Below are 17,654 nucleotides of genomic sequence, written 5' to 3'. Positions count from 1 at the left end.
TTTTTGAGGAAAGAATCACTGCAATAGTTGGCTTAGACTATTGCGAAGTGTCCAAAATACATTGGAGATAAAATGACAGCACAGCTTTCCAAATGACATCACAGATATACTAGCATAATAATACCATCAAGTCACGCAACCTTCCATCTTTGACAGTAAATCAGACTCATATTTCAGTCGATCCATGAGAGAATTGTTGTTTGTTCTGGATAGAGCTCGTCTGGGGTCAAGCAGCGATCTGCATTTCAAGAAAATAAACCAAATTTGGTGGGAATTGGTTCATAGCATAATTCACTCCCAAAGAGATCCTAGCAGAGTCGGGCAAACCTCCAAAGTCTCGTGTTACTTTATATATGTGACAAGTGAAAACTTCACGTCTCCAGCTTAATGTACTTTTGGGTCAATGCACCTGTCCAGCAGCATATGTCAGGCAGGAGGCAGGATGTAGCCAATTTCAAACATTAATTGACCCCTCAAAATACAGCAACTTAAGACTTATACACATTTTCAGTAAAATGCAAATGAACATCGGAAAGATTCAGAGAAATCAATCAGTATTTTCGTACAACCTTTTCTTGAGGGAAAAATACATGAGAAAAGGTGGCATCTCTAGTTTTCCAGAGTTATTCACATCTTCGATGCCTCGTTTTGAAGCAAACATGAAATTACATCACCGATCATTCAGTATTTTAAGATTTATCAAGTTAATCCTAACACAGGATGCACTTATGCAAGTTAATTCTTTGCTTTTATAAAAAAAAAATACACCCTCCCTTCATAAATACAAGATATTCAACTTTTTTGTGAATCGGATGTATAGACACATTTTAGTGTGTTTGTTCACTCATTTCAGTCCATATTGAAATATCCGATACATCTTATATTTGTGAACAGACGGGGTACATTGCAGAGACTCGGCATTATGCTTGATTACTGAAAGAGATAATGCAAATATATTATCCCAGTACACCCACAAAAATAATGTACAACTTATGATACAATTTCTTCAAAAAAAAAATTGCCCCACCATCCTCCAGAATAAATCTGTTTTTATCCAGAGCAAATCCACTAACAAGTACAGTTTTGCCACAAAATGCAGGCAAATTAACTTTAGGCGCTTAAACCAGGTCATGTTGATGTCATATTTGGTGCTAAACGCTCACAAGCCAAGCCTAAATCGTGTTAGTCAACCATGGCTTTAAAGACCAAATTGTGCAAGGGCTCTGATCTAGTTATATTAATTACTACATTCATGTTTAAAAAGCTATGTGATTCATAAATTAGATGGTGTTATGCTGGTTCTGATAAGGCTGTTATTTACTCCATTAGAAAAAATAGTGATGACTCTGCTATTATGTGATACATCACACATTATTGGCACTTGTATATTATGTGAGTAAAAGTGTTAGCGATCACAAGCAGACCATTCCATTTGTTATAACTGAATGGAACATGTGCAAGCCTAATAAAGCAACAAAGCTTCCATACAAAGGCGTACACGTACCATAGTTACAATATGCTTTACCACATGTTGTAGGCATTATATGCATACCGACAAGGAAGCCTCTAGACACTAACATTAACCTATAAATGCAATGATGCACTAAATACACGCAATGACTAAATTTAGATTTGCACGCTATTATGGTTGAAGTAAAAAAAACTACAGATTAACCAATAACTAGGCTAAAATATCATTATATGTATATAAAGAGGGAAAAAATTTCTGCTTGCTATTTATTATCTTCATCTTCACGGATTCAGCAGCTGAGCAAGGCATGGTGAAGCAAGTTAATGAGCACTGATTTTTATGTCAGCATATAGTAGCCAAATGAAATTATATTATTTTTTTCAGTTTTGTTAAAGCACATCTAGATGTGCCATAAGTATTGCACATCTAAGGCCTATATCATTGACCTTACGTTGAGATTCGTATGAATATTTTCTTTTTCTTTCTAACTTTTTTCTTTCTACTTGATTCACTCACTTAGATGTGCAATAACTAGGGCACATCTAGATGTGCCCTAGACACACCCTATTTTTTTTCTATTCACAAAAAAAATCAGGGCATGGAACGTATCAAACGCTTAACCATTTAGGATGTGTGATGTAGTGTGTTACAATAAATCCTGGTTTTCTCAACAACAAAAAAGGACAAAGTGGAGTGAATAATGTTAAATCTTCTGTCTAAGGGAACGATCATTCAATCACTTTGATCTTGTGTTCAAAACACGATAGAGCAGTGACTTCAGTAGAAAAATTATCGTGTCAAAACCATTGCTATCGCTGGTAGCACCATGGTGTTTTGCTCCTTTTTTAGAGCATATTTCACAATTAGTTTTACTATCTTATATGTATGATGACAAAAGTAAATAAATATTCAAGTGTAAGCTTGTCGAAATTATTTCTAAAATCTACTCCTTCCATATCAGAGGGAGTAGATATTTTTTTATTTATCATCAAGGTTAACCTAGACATTTTGAGAAGATATTGCGGGCTAAAATTGACAAGGCTTGACTTCAGTGATTCACAGGGTGAATTAGTTAACTTCTTTATCAGGATATACCAAATCTACCGGGCAGGAACCAAGGTATCATCTCCAACTAGGACAAAAACCATGTCGAAACGATTTTCCAAACAAAACTGAAAGGCAATGAATCTTTGTTTCCACGTACCACCACCTTGCAGCACAGCAAGATCCTCAAGAACATGAAGCACATAAAAAGCAAGTAGCTTGCATTCTGTGCCAATGCTTCAAATCGCAACTTCTCATCAGCTCATCAAGCAAAATCAGCAGATTTCCAATATCATTTTCACCCTCACTTGGACATGCTTTACACGGAATGGCGTCACATGCAACCTGTACAGAAACGAAACGAAGGAGGAAGGACAATTATTTTACTTGCCAAATGCCTCGCTACTGTACTCTAGGGTTTCTACCTGTACATCATTCATCATGTAGCATCACTGTTTTTTGGGATCTACACTACCTTAGAAGTTGATGCTACCATCTTGCTGCTAGTAAGCTCTTTATCACTGCATATGTACTATCAAAATTTAAGACCAAAAGGCTTGAAGGGCTAATCAGTTCCCTCTACTATGCCTGTTTAATCCATCTACATACCAAACATCAGATGCTAACCCTGAAACATATTCACAGCTTCATCATGCATACGAACAATGTTTCTCAAAAAAGAATGTACACATAGGATGTCACATTCCAGTTACATAAAGAAGCAGACTATACTTGACCGTCCGTTTGAAGCAGCTACAGTACCAAGCCTCTATCAGTGCATAGTTTCGGGACTAGCATCTGTTGCAAACCGTCAAATTTGAAGAATAAAAGTAACACCTTAACTCCAAGGTGAGCTAAAGCAAAGCAAGGAACCAGAGATGAACACAACCGCCAGCGATCAACGTTTCAGACTTAACCACAATAGGGAGAGAGTATCCAGCATAAATACTACAGTCAAACACGAATATATGATTCTGTAGAATAGAGATACAACTAGATAATTTGGTCCATAAGCAGTGAAGCTACTCTAGCTTTAAACTAGAGATAAAGCAACCTGAAACTCCACTCATGACAAAGCACACCAAAGGATAAGCTAAACATAAATAAAGCATTATGAAGATACAGCTACTCGACATAATAGCTACTTATTGACTTAAGTTCTAGTTAAGCCACGAAAGGATCAAGCATTCCAACCAGGAGAAATACTGATTTAACCGGCAGAATGGATGGCCTTCAGGAAGACGAGAGCAAAGCCAGAATACCGCAATAATACATATGCTGCCCAAATGCACTGGTTCACACCATGAACATTATAACAGCCTCTTCTACTGAGCAACCCTAGGCTGCATACCACCATAACCACTGCCATAATTTGATTGGCCCTCAGAAGCTCCATTGACTGCACCACCAAATCCCCCGCCTTGTGAAGGATCAGTCCACGCATTTGGATATCCAGAGTTTCCATTCCCACTTCCATATCCAGCAGCACCATACCCAGAGGCTGCACCAGTAGCAGGATTTCCAGCACCATCTCCCCGGCCACCATAAGCACCATACCCTCCATGATTACCATATGATGCATCTCCTCCATATCCACCATAACCATAGCCCTGGTTTCCATAACCTGCAGCTGCACCAGGTGCCTGACTAGTGGGTGCATTCCCACCAGCAGAAGAGCTATTCCATGCACCATAGCCTGCATTGCCAGCATAACCCCCAGTGCCATAACCAGACGGAGCTTGACTGCCCCAGGGTCCTCTATTAGCGCCTGGAGGGCCACCCTGGTAACCGGAAGCAGCAGCACTTGGATTGCCATAAGCCCCAGCATACGCAGCAGGAACAGCTCCATACCCTGCAGACCCATAATTTCCATATGTAGTTCCAGGATTGGTGTGCCCATATCCATACCCAGTTGGAGCACTGCCATAAGCTCCAGCACCATAACCTGGGTAGCCACCACTGCCTTGCTGCGCCTGCCCATATCTGCTAGCATCGCCTCTGCCATCATAGCTGCTAGCATTGGAGTTGGGTCCATTGTTACTATGAAAACCCCCACCTCCCATGGAACGGCCGCCGCCGCCAGAGCCAGGATTCGCCTCTCGGGGCAGAGCACGCTTCACCTCTACCATCTTCCCTCCAAGATCGTGGAAGGTTTTGTGCAGCACACGGTCAACCGCATCCTCCGAGTCAAAGGTAATGAAGCCGAAGCCCCGGGGACGCTGTGTTGTCTGGTCATACATCACCACAACATCGGTGACAGCCCCGAAGGTCTGGAAGTACTGCCGGAACTCCTCATCTGTCAGACTGGAGGGCAGTCCGCCCACAAAAATCTTCTTTGTCCTAGCACCACCGGCATCGCCGCCGCCGCCGCCGCCGCCGCCACCACCTCCAGCGTTCCTTCCTGCGCTAGGGTTCACCGCCTTGGTAGCCTGCTGCTCCTCCCGCGAGAGCGCCCGCTTCACATCGACCTGATGAGACAACAGAAGCACAAGAGAGATGCCCAGGCATGAGTTACTCCTCGTCCCAGATATGCACACCCCTAGGCCGCTGCAGCGGGGTAGATCGGAAGGCGGCCGAAGCGAATATTCGACGCGAATATACCGCTAGGGTTTGGGTGGGGTGAAGAGACCAAGCGAGGGGGGGTAGGTACCGTGCGGCCGTCGAGGGTGTGGGGCTCCTGGAGGGCGGCGTCGACGGCGGCGGGGTCGGCGTAGACTACGAAGCCGAAGCCCCGCGGGCGGCCAGTGAGCTTGTCGCGCATGACGGCGGCCTGGGAGACCTCGCCGAAGTTGGAGAAGTGCTCCTGCAGCTTCTCCTCCGTCGTCTCCCAGGAGATGCCGCCGATGAAGAGCTTGCCCTGATCCGACTCCATCACCGCCTCCTTGCGCCGCTCCTCTCCTCGGATTCTCTCGCGCTCGGGTGCGGGAGGGGGGCGATGGGGAGAGGGAGAGAGAGAGGGGAATTGGGGGATTTCGGCTTCGGGAGGGGGCGGAGGGGGGCTTTGGGATATTTTAGGGCGCGTGCGGGGTGCGGGCCTGCGGGGGGACACGGGGAATCGGTGGGCGTAGTACTAGCAGTACTGTAGTAGGGTTTCTGATAGTATCTCATTGGGGCTTTCCGGGGTTCTTTTTCTCGTATAAGGGCTTTTGGGTGTTCTTGTTGCTACTCTACTTGGGCCGAACTTTACATCCACGTGGACCGGTGGATCTCTTCCCGTACGTGGACAATAATATATTTTAAAATATTGTCTCACAAAAACAAATACTAGTAGAGTAAAATAACAAAATTGCCTTAAAAAGGTAAAATAACAAAATATTAAACTTTTTGACACCAAAGATGCTCAAAGTTTCTAGGTGCCATATAAGGAGCTCGGTAAAAACAACAAAAACTCAAGCAACCTTGGGCATTTTGGAACTCTGGTTTTCTTTTTTCTTTTTTCTTTTTGACTGAGCTCCTCCGGATGTAATCTACGCGCCAAATTTTGCAAGCACCTAGAAAATTCAAATCATCCTTGGTGTCAAACTAATTCAGGTTTTTTCAAATCCTTTTGCTATTTTTCCGAATTTCTTATTCACCCGAGAGGAGATGAACTCAAACTGAGCTATGAATTGTCGATGGATCGTTTTTTTAGTTTTATTAATTAATTCGAAGCAATCACGTATACACTGGGCAGCGTCGGGCTCTTTAAGGTTCATGACGTGTGCATTTTTGCATCATGATTAAGTTAATGTTTTTGGAATGTAGAGATAGGATTCCCGTATTTTGCATCTGTTGGGTTGCCTTCATTAGAAGACTCTAAAATTCCCTTCAAAAGATAAGACTAAAAATCTTTAGTCTCTAGTACTTCAAAAAAGAATAGTGTTTCTTTTCCTTCCAGGTGGAGTGCTTCGTCCAACATTTCATACTTCTTTCTGATCATTCTTTGAAAACAGCTTTATAGTTTATTTGATAAGTCAATAAGTGATTACAAAATAAAGTCACGGACAAAATTACGGACGGCTAAAAATATGGGCTAATGTAATAGAATATTTATACCTTGTAGAAATGCACGAGCAAATACCTAGTTTATCCAAAAAAAAGAGTTGGCGAAAAATATGAAGATTGGGTGGCATAGGAACTTTATAGGGAAAGGAGAAAAACACCAAAGGAAGGGCATATAGGGAGGTGTAGGGACAAACACAAATTTTACTTCAATTATTAGCAAGTTTAGGTTTCGTGGAATATAAAGTGTGGCCTAAACAATGCTACAGTGAGATATAAAATCTATATGATGTTTGCAAAGTCAAATGAGCTAGGGTTGGGGTAAAATAAATACACCGGCGACAAAAGATGTATCCTGTTGTTCAATCCTTTGGATGGGAGCTAATCATCGTTGGAGAGGTGGGAGGAACCACGAAGGCTCCACCAACACCACAAAGCTCACCTTCTTCTGCTTGATATATCACCAGGACGGGTTTCTCATAATCTTAGTGGTAGAACTTTAGACGAACTCTAAACTTTCACAAACTCACATGGTAAATCACGAATTTGACTCTTCACTGAGAACTCCTACCCCCTGGGAGTCTCCAACCTCCGAGAGTAATAGGTACAAAGCATAAAATTCGGAACTTACTCACAACACAAATTGGTTTGGCGAAAAGTGAGATGATGAGTGGATTTATGCTTGGGTGAAATCTCTCAACAACCCATCAAGAAATCTTCGATTTGGAGTGGGATGAGAGGGGACCTTTTCTTAGATCTGGATAAGTGTCTTTGAAGTGGTTAGCCCACTCACTAAGAGGTCAGTGAAATATATATATAGTTGGGAGCAAACTAGTTTTTTTCTTGTAGAAAACTTATAGCCGGACAGTTCGGCCTAAATTGGCCCGGATAGTCCGACCTAAATTGGCCCGGGAAGTCCGGTCGCTGACTCTGTAGAGAAGCCTCAGTCGAGCTGGGAACAGATAGCAATGCATAATCACGGGCCAAACAACTCGTCCACATTGGGCCCACATAGTCAAACCACTCAAGGAGGCCCTGAAAATCTAAAGACTACCCAACTTCCCTTGAAAGTGTTCTGGAATACCCACAATTCATCTCGGATTGTCCACTTGGAAGTGCTCGGACAATTCCGTCGACCGATGGAAACCAGATGGCTGGCTTCAGTCCAGCTTCCCCTCAGGACCTTCTGGTACACCCAGATCTTGTCCTTGATAATTCGGCCGGATACATGATGGATAGTCCAGATGATTGTCTTTTGCACATTTGAATATTTTAACATAGGTTTGTTTGTTGGGAAACGCAGTGTTTCAAAAAAAATCCTACGATCACGCAAGATCTATCTAGGAGATGCATAGCAACGAGAGGGGAGAGTGTGTCCACGTACCCTCATAGACCAAAAGCGGAAGTGTTTAGTAACGCGGTTGATGTAGTCGAACATCTTCACGATCCAACCGATCCTAGCACCGAACGTACGGCACCTTCGTGTTCAGCACACGTTCAACACGATGACATCCCTTGAGCTCTTGATCCAGTTGAGGACGAGGGAGAGTTCCGTCAGCACGACAGCGTGGCGACAGTGATGATGTAGTTACCGGTGCGGGGCTTCGCCTAAGCACTAGGACGATATGACTGAGGTGGTAAACTGTGGAGGGGGCACCACACACGGCTAAGAGATTGTATGGTGTGCTTTGGGGTGCCCCCTGCCCACGTATATAAAGGAGGGGGAGAAGGAGGCTGGCCATAGGGGAGCGCGCGCCATAGGGGAGTCCAACTAGGATTCCCAATCCTAGTTGGAGTCCCCTTCCTTTCCAAGAGAGGGGGAGAGGGAAGGAGGAGGAAGGGAGAAGGAAATAGGGGGGCGCCGCCCCCTCCCTAGCCCAATTCGGACTAGCCATGGGGGGGCGCAGCCTCCCTTGCGGCCCTCCTCTCCTTTCCACTAAGGCCCGCTACTTCCCCGGGGGGGTCCGGTAACCTTCGGTACTCCGGAACTTCCAGAAACCATTCCGGTGTCCGAATGTAACCTTCCAATATATGAATCTTTACCTCTCGACCATTTCGAGACTCCTCGTCATGTCTGTGATCTCATCCGGGACTCCGAACAAACTTCGGTCATCAAATCACATAACTCATAATACAAATCGTCATTAAACGTTAAGCGTGCGGACCCTACTGGTTCGAGAACTATGTAGACATGACCAAGACATATCTTCGGTCAATAACCAATAGTGGAATCTGGATGCTCATATTGTCTCCTACATATTCCATGAAAATCTTTATCGGTCAAACCGCATAACAACATACGTTATTCCCTTTGTCATCGGTATGTTACTTGCCGAAGATTCGATCGTCGGTATCATCATACCTAGTTCAATCTCGTTACCAGCAAGTCTCTTTACTCGACTGTAATGCATCATCCCGTAACTAACTCATTAGTCACATTGCTTGCAAGGCTTATAGTGATGTGCATTACCGAGAGGGCCCAGAGATACCTCTCCGATACTCGGAGTGACAAATTCTAATCTCGATCTATGACAACTCAACAAACACCATCAGAGACACCTGTAGAGCATCTTTATAATCACTCAGTTACGTTGTGACGTTTGATAGCACACAAGGTGTTCCTCCGGTATTCGGGAGTTGCATAATCTCATAGTCAGAGGAACATGTATAAGTCATGAAGAAAGCAATAGCAATAAAACTAAATGATCATTATTCTAAGCTAACGGATGGGTCTTGTCCATCACATCATTCTCTAATGATGTGATCTTGGTCATCAAATGACAACACATGTCTATGGTCAGGATACTTAACCATCTTTGATTAACGAGCTAGTCTAGTAGAGGCAATACCAGGGACACTCTGTTTATCTATGTATTCACACATGTACTAAGTTTCCAGCTAATACAATTCTAGCATGAATAATAAACATTTGTCATGATATAAGGAAATATAAATAACAACTTTATTATTGCCTCTAGGGCATATTTCCTTCATTATTTAATATCTTTTTGGTCATGGGCCTAATATAGAATAGGCATGGTATGATCATTTTGACTTGAGGTCCGCTACAATCCTCTAATCCCTCCTAATAGTGTGTGATTCCTATAACTCAAGAACAATAGTAAAAGCGACACTTATTTCTGTTTATGGCACACATCTTGAGCCGTGAGCATTTTGGGGGGTCTATGATCCACAACACACCATATCAACGGGACTAAAATATGTAGATTTCACTACTGCAGGATGCTGCTAACGTAACACTATGATCAGAGACCCTTTTGACGAAACTGTGTGCGATGCAATAATCACAAATGGTGGTGTAAAAACCCATTAAAAAAGGTGCAAAACATTTGCGATCACGGATGCATCAAGCACGGTTCAGATTTTAGTTGCGTGTGTGATGCAGGGCATACGGTTCAGTTCAATGAACTGTTTGCCATGAGGAGGAACAAATAGTTCACATCACCATGTGATTAACACCCATAGTTCACATCGCATGGACCAACACCCAAAGGGTTTACTAGAGTCAATAATCTAGTTCACGTCGCCATGTGATTAACACCCAAAGAGTACTAAGGTGTGATCATGTTTTGCTTGTGAGAGTAGTTTAGGCAGCAGGTCTGCCACATTCAAATCCGTATGTATTTTGCAAATTTCTATGTCTATAATGCTCTGCATCGAGCTACTCTAGCTAATTGCTCCCACTTTCAATATGTATCCAGATTGAGACTCGGAGTCATCCAGATCGGTGTTAAAGCTTGCATCAACATAACTCTTTACGATGAACTCTTTATCACCTCCATAACCGAGAAATATTTCCTTAGTCCTCTATGGATATTTTTGACCGTTGTCCAGTGATCTACTCCTGGATCACTATTGTACCCCTTTGCAAACTCATGGCAAGGTACACAATAGATCTGGTATACAGCATGGCATACTTTATAGAACCTATGGCCGAGGCATAGGGAATGACTTTCATTCTCTCTCTATTTTCTGCCGTGGTCGGGTTTTGAGTCTTACTCAACTTCACACCTTACAACTCAGGCAAGAACTCTTTCTTTGACTGATCCATTTTGAACTGCAAAATCTTATCAATGTATGTACTCATCAAAAGTCTTATCAAGCGTTTTGATATATCTTTATAGATCTTGATGCCCAATATGTAAGTAGCTTTACTGAGGTCTTTCTTTGGAAAACTCCTTTCAAACACACCTTTATGCTTTCCAGAAATTTCTACATCATTTTTGATCAACAATATGTCATTCACATATACTTATCAGAAAGGCTGTAGTGCTCCCACCCACTTTCTTGTAAATACAGGCTTCACCGCAAGTCTGTATAAAACTATATGCTTTGATCACACTATCAAAGCGTACATTCCAACTCCGAGATGCTTGCACCAGTCCATAAATGGATCGCTGGAGCTTACACACTTTGTTAGCACTTTTAGGATTGACAAAACCTTCTGGTTGCATAATATACAACTCTTCTTTAAGAAATCCCTTAAGGAATGCAGTTTTGTCATCCATTTGCCAAATTTCATAATCATATAATGCAGCAATTGCTAACATGATTCGGACAGACTTTAAGCATAGATACAAGTGAGAAACTCTCATCGTAGTGAACATCTTGAACTTGTCGAAAACCTTTTGCGACAATTCGAGCTTTGTAGATAGTAACACTACTATCAGCGTTCGTCTTCCTCTTGAAGATCCATTTAATCTCAATGACTCGCCAATCATCAGGCAAGTCAATCAAAGTCCATACTTTGTTCTCATACATGGATCCCATCTCAGATTTCATGCCCTCAAGCCATTTCACGGAATCTGGGCTCATCATCGCTTCCTCATAGTTCGTAGGTTTGTCATGGTCTAGTAACATGACTTCCAGACAGGATCACCGTACCACTCTGGTGCGGACTACTCTGGTTGACCTACGAGGTTCGGTAGTAACTTGATCTGAAGTTTCATGATCATCATCATTAGCTTCCTCACTAATTGGTGTAGGAATCACTAGTACTGATTTCTGTGATGAACTACTTTCCGATTGGGGAGAAGGTACAGTTACCTCATCAAGTTCTACTTTCCTCCCACTCACTTCTTTCGAGAGAAACTCCTTCTCTAGAAAGGATCCATTCTTAGCAACGAATATATTGCCTTCAGATCTATGATACAAGGTGTACCCCAACAGTTTCCTTTGGGTATCCTATGAAGACGCATTTCTCTGATTTGGGTTTGAGCTTATCAGGCTGAAGCTTTTTCACATAAGCATCACAGCCCCAAACTTTAAGAACGACATCTTAGGTTCTTGCCAAACCATAGTTCATACAGTGTCGTCTCAACGGATTTACATGGTGCCCTATTTAACGTGAATGCAGCTGTCTCTATTGCATAACCCCAAAACGATAGTGGTAAATCGGTAAGAGACATCATAGATCGGATCATATCTAATAAAGTACGGTTACGATGTTCGGACACACCATTACGCTGTGGTGTTCCAGGTGGCGTGAGTTGTGAAACTATTCCACATTGTTTTAAATGAAGGCCAAACTCATAACTCAAATATTCGCCTCCGCGATCATATCGTAGAAACTTTATTTTCTTGTTACGATGATTCTCAACTTCACTCTGAAATTCTTTGAACTTTTCAAATGTTTCATACTTGTGTTTCATTAAGTAGAAATACCCATATCTACTTAAATCATCTGTGAAGGTCAGGAAATAACGATACCTGCCGCGAGCCTCAACACTCATCGGACCGCATACATCGGTATGTATTATTTCAAATAAGTTAGTGGCTCGCTCCATTGTTCCGGAGAATGGAGTCTTAGTCATCTGGCCCATGAGGCATGGTTCGCAGGCATCAAATGTTTCATAATCAAGTGATTCCAAAAGTCCATCCGCATGGACTTTCTTCATGCGCTTTGCACCAATATGACCTAAACGGCAGTGCCACTAGTATGTTGCACTACCATTATTAACTCTGTATCTTTTGGCATCAATATTATGAATATGTGTATTACTACGATCGAGATTCAATAAACCATTCACCTTGGGTGTATGACCACAAAAGGTTTTATTCATGTAAACAGAATAACAATTATTCTTTGACTTAAATGAATAACTATATTGCAATAAACATGATCCAATCATATTATTCTCAACGCAAACACCAAAAAACATTTATTTTAGGTTCAACATCAATCCCAAAGGTAAAGGGAGTGTGCGATGGTGATCTTATCAGCCTTGGAATCACTCCCAACACGCATCGTCACCTCGCCCTCAACTAGTCTCTGTTCATTTTGTAACTCTTGTTTCGAGTTACTAATCATAGCAACTGAACCAGTATCAAATACCCAGGGGCTACTGTGAATACTAGTAAAGTACACATCAATAACATGTATATCATATATACTTTTGTTCACTTTGCCATCCTTCTTATCCGTCAAGTATTTGGGGAAGTTCCGTTTGTAGTGACCATTTCCTTTGCAGTAGAAGCACTCAGTTTCAGGCTTGGGTCTAGCTTTGGGCTTCTTCATGGGAGTGGCAACTTGCTTGCCATTCTTCTTGAAGTTCCATTTCTTTCCCTTGCCCTTTTACTTGAAACTAGTGGTCTTGTCAACCATCAACACTTGATGCTTTTCTTGATTTCTACCTTTGTCGATTTCAGCATCGCGAAGAGCTCGGGAATCGTTTTCGTCATCCCTTGCTTATTATAGTTCATCACGAAGTTCCAGTAACTTGGTGACAGTGACTAGAGAATTCTGTCAATCACTATCTTATCTGGAAGATTAACTCCCACTTGATTCAAGCGATTATAGTACTCAGATATTCTGAGCACATGCTCACTGGTTGAGCTATTCTCCTCCATCTTGTAGGCAAAATACTTGTCAGAGGTCTCATACCTCTCGACTCGGGCATGAGTCTGAAATATCAATTTCAGATCTTAGAACATCTTATATGCTCCTTGGCGTTCAAAACATTTTTTAGACCCGATTCTATGCCGTAAAGCATCATGCACTAAACTATCAAGTAGTCATCGTACCGAGCTTGACAAACGTTCATAACGTCTGCATCTGCTCCTGCAATAGGTCCGTCACCTAGCGGTGTATCAAGGACATAATTCTTCTATGCAGAAATGAGGATAATCCTCAGATCACAGACCAGTTCGCATCATTGGTACTATCATCTTTCAACTTGTTTTTCTCTAGGAACATATCAAAAATAAATTGGGAGCTACATCGCAAGCTATTGATCTACAACATAGATATGCAAATACTATCAGGACTAAGTTCATGATAAATTGAAGTTCAATTAATCATATTACTTAAGAACTCCCACTTAGATAGATATCCCTCTAGTCATCTAAATGATTATGTGATCCATATCAACTAAACCATGTCCGATCATCACGTGAGATGGAGTAGTTTTCAATGGTGAACATCTCTATGTTGATCATATCTAATATATGATTCACGTTCGACCTTTCGGTCTCAGTGTTCCGAGGCCATATCTGCACATGCTAGGCTCGTCAAGTTTAACCCAAGTATTCTGCACGTGCAAAATTGGCTTGCACCAGTTGTATGTGAACGTAGAGCTTATTACACCCGATCATCACGTGGTGTCTCGGCACGACGAACTGTAGCAACGGTGCATACTCAGGGAGAACACTTGTACCTTGAAATTTAGTGAGGGATCATCTCATAATGCTACCGCCATACTAAGCAAAATAAGATGCATAAAGGATAAACATCACATGCAATCAAAATATGTGACATGACATGGCCATCATCATCTTGTGCCTTTGATCTCCACCTCCAAAGCACCGTCATGATCTCCATCATCACCGGCTTGACACCTTGATCTCCATCGTAGCATCATTGTCGCCTCGCCAACTATTGCTTCTATGACTATCGCTACCGCTTAGTGATAAAGTAAAGCAATTACATGGTGATTACATTTCATACAATAAAGCGACAACCATAAGGCTCCTGGCAGTTGCCGATAACTTTTACAAAACATGATCATATCATACAACAATTTACATCTCATCACGTCTTGACCATATCACATCACAACATATCCTGCAAAAACAAGTTAGACGTCCTCTACTTTGTTGTTGCAAGTTTTATGTGGCTGCTATGGGCTTCTAGCAAGAACCGTTCTTACCTACGCATCAAAACACAACGATTTTTCGTCAAGTGTGCTGTTTTAACCTTAAACATGGACCGACCGTAGTCAAACTTGATTCAACTAAAGTTGGAGAAATAGACACCCGCCAGCCACCTGTTTGCGAAGCACGTCGATAGAACCAGTCCCATGAACGCGGTCGTGTAATGTCGGTCCGGGCCGCTTCATCCAACAATACCGCCGAATCAAAGTAAGACGTTGGTGGTAAGAAGTGTGACTATTAGCGCCCACAACTCTTGGTGTTCTACTCGTGCATATAACATCTACACATAGACCTGGCTCTGATGCCACTGTTGGGAAACGCAGTATTTCAAAAAAAAATCCTATGATCACGCAAGATCTATCTTGGAGATGCATAGCAACGAGAGGGGAGAGTGTGTCCATGTACCCTCGTAGACCGAAAGCGGAAGTGTTTAGTAATGCGGTTGATGTAGTCGAACGTCTCCATGATCCAACCGATCCTATCACTGAACGTACGGCGCCTCCGTGTTCAGCACGCGTTTAGCACACGTCCCTCGAGCTCTTGTTCCAGTTGAGGATGAGGGAGAGTTCCGTCAGCATGACGGCGTGGCGACGGTGATGATGAAGTTACCGGCGCAGGGCTTCGCCTAAGCACTACAATGATATGACCGAGGTGGTAAACTATGGAGGGGGCACCGCACACGGCTAAGAGATTGTCTATTGTGCTTTGGGGTGACCTCCTATCCACGTATATAAAGGAGGGGGAGGAGGAGGCCGGCCATAGGGGGCACGCGCCATAGGGGAGTCCAACTAGGATTCTCAATCCTAGTTGGAGTCCCCTTCCTTTCCAATCTCATTTCCAACAAGTATCTTTACTCGTTTCATAATGCATCATCCCGTAACTAACTCATTAGTCACATTGCTTGCAAGGCTTATAGTGATGCGCATTACCGAGAGGGCCCAGAGATACCTCTCCGATACTCGGAGTGACAAATCCTAATCTCGATCTATGCCAACAAAACAAACACTACTGCAGGATGGTCCAAATGCGACACTACGATCAGAGACCCTTCGACAAAATTGTGTGCGATGCCATAATCGCAAACGGTGGTGTAAAAGAACCGTCAAAAAAGGTGCAAAACGTTTGCGATGGCGGAGCTATCAAACACGGTTCAGATTTTAGTTGCGTGTGCGATGCAGGGCATATGGTTCAGCTCAATGAACTGTTTGCGATGAGGCGGAACAAAAGGAACGGGCAGCCTGATGAAGGCGTGTGCAGTATAGAGCATATGGTTCACTCGGATGAACTGTTTGTGATTAGGCAACACAAAAGAAACGGCCAGCCAGATCAAGGTGTGTGTGATACACAGCAAACAGGTCCGTAATCAGAAATGTGTGCGAAAACCAATAATAACACAGACGATTGCTGCTAATATGCCGTGTGAATTGCTCTGTCTACAGTAGAATAACTTGTATATATATATAACTGAAATAAACATCCAATTACATAAGTGACTATACAAATCATTCGCACACGCCTCAATAGACAATTGCATGCATTCTAAAGTGGGAGAAACGATCGTCTAGTCATCTACTTCTTGTGACGCTCCCGCCACTGCTATGTGGCTCGATCCCTCGTCTGGGTCAGGAAGAAGACAATTCCTCATGTCAACGATCCGCCTGTACATCTCGTAGCTTGTGTATGCGTGCATGGCCGCGTACTTGACATGTTGTTCATCTAGTCTCTCATTCCACACACTATGCCAGGCGTTCTTGTCCTTATTGCTCTCTTCCTTCATCTTCATGTAGTAGGGGGCGATGATGGCTAAGGCGAGGTCAACCAGGCAGTTCAGTTTGTTTTTGTTGCTGCCCCATACCTTGTAGTGGTGCTGGATGTTGACAAGATTCGGGCATTTCAAGTCTGAAACCTTGAGCGCTTTTAGATCGTTGGTGGTGTCCACCGTAGCGAAACTGTAGTTGGAGCTGTTGATAAACTTGGAGAAACGCTCGCAAGGCCTTGTGGAAAGATGGTAGTGGTAGACGAGGACGTCATGTCGCACGCACAACTGGGCAGCGACAACCTTCTGATCGTGCCCGACACGACTGATGGTGTACTCAAGGTCGAAGTCGGCCACTCGGGACTTGTCCTTGGCAAGAAACTGCTCCATAGTTTGGATGGAGCTCTCCACCGAGACCGAATAGTTCGTGTACACCACCGAGAGGGCCTTCCCCCTCATGTGGGTGTCCACTATGTGATGCGTGGTGAACTGCCCGCCGTTGTCGTCGTCGGCCGCTAGGAGCGCCATTGGAGCCACGGGGAGCGCCATTGGAACCGCTGGATGTCATCTTTGTATGTGTCCTCGTGGGTTTGGTTATTGTGTCATGTGAGACGAGAGATGAAGGTAAATGGCTGCGGGAATAAAAGGGGGGCGGGCGGCGTGGATTCTCGACGCGTCCGCATGGCAGTTTCTGAAGGAAATATGCCCTATAGGCAATAATAAAGTTATTATTTATTTCCGTATATCATGATAAATGTTTATTATTCATGCTAGAATTGCATTAACTACAAACTTAGTACTGAATGAAATATGCCCTAGAGGCAATAATAAATTTATTATATATTTCCTTATATCATGATAAATGTTTATTATTCATGCTAGCATTGTATTAATCGGAAACATGATACATGTGTGAATACATAGACAAACATAGTGTCACTAGTATGCCTCTGCTTGACTAGCTTGTTGATCAAAGATGGTTATGTTTCCTAACCATAGACATGAGTTGTCATTTGATTAACGGGATCACATCATTAGGAGAATGATGTGATTGACTTGACCCATTTCGTTAGCTTAGCATTTGATCATTTAGTATGTTGCTATTGCTTTCTTCATGGCTTATACATGTTCCTATGACTATGAGATTATGCAACTCCCGTTTACAGGAGGAACACTTTGTGTGCTACCAAACGTCACAACGTAATTGGGTGATTATAAAGGTGCTCTACA

At 42.9% G+C, this 17,654-nt stretch overlaps 1 protein-coding gene across 2 annotated transcripts; it reads right to left on the bottom strand.

Annotated features, from left to right (window-relative positions):
• On the bottom strand, positions 1-5,514 carry LOC119268588 (heterogeneous nuclear ribonucleoprotein 1-like). Of its 2 annotated transcripts, XR_005133237.1 has the most exons (5): positions 5,166-5,514; positions 3,710-4,983; positions 2,676-2,860; positions 328-409; positions 1-238 (listed from the first exon to the last, which is right to left on the bottom strand). XR_005133237.1 is itself a non-coding variant. In XM_037550250.1 (2 exons), the coding sequence occupies exons 1-2, from the start codon at positions 5,385-5,387 to the stop codon at positions 3,841-3,843; spliced, it is 1,365 nt and encodes a 454-aa protein (XP_037406147.1). In that variant the 5' UTR covers positions 5,388-5,514; the 3' UTR covers positions 3,428-3,840. The 2 variants fall into 2 exon arrangements, 1 of the variants encoding a protein (XP_037406147.1); XM_037550250.1 differs by lacking the exons at positions 1-238; positions 328-409; positions 2,676-2,860 and having other exon boundaries at positions 3,428-4,983.
• Positions 5,515-17,654: the final 12,140 nt, after the last annotated feature.

Source organism: Triticum dicoccoides, chromosome 1A (assembly GCF_002162155.2).
Source record: "Triticum dicoccoides isolate Atlit2015 ecotype Zavitan chromosome 1A, WEW_v2.0, whole genome shotgun sequence".
In the NCBI taxonomy this organism is placed as follows: domain Eukaryota; kingdom Viridiplantae; phylum Streptophyta; class Magnoliopsida; order Poales; family Poaceae; genus Triticum; species Triticum dicoccoides.
The sequence above is the reverse complement of the archived record's forward strand: the minus strand, read 5'-3'. Positions and strand labels throughout refer to the sequence as shown.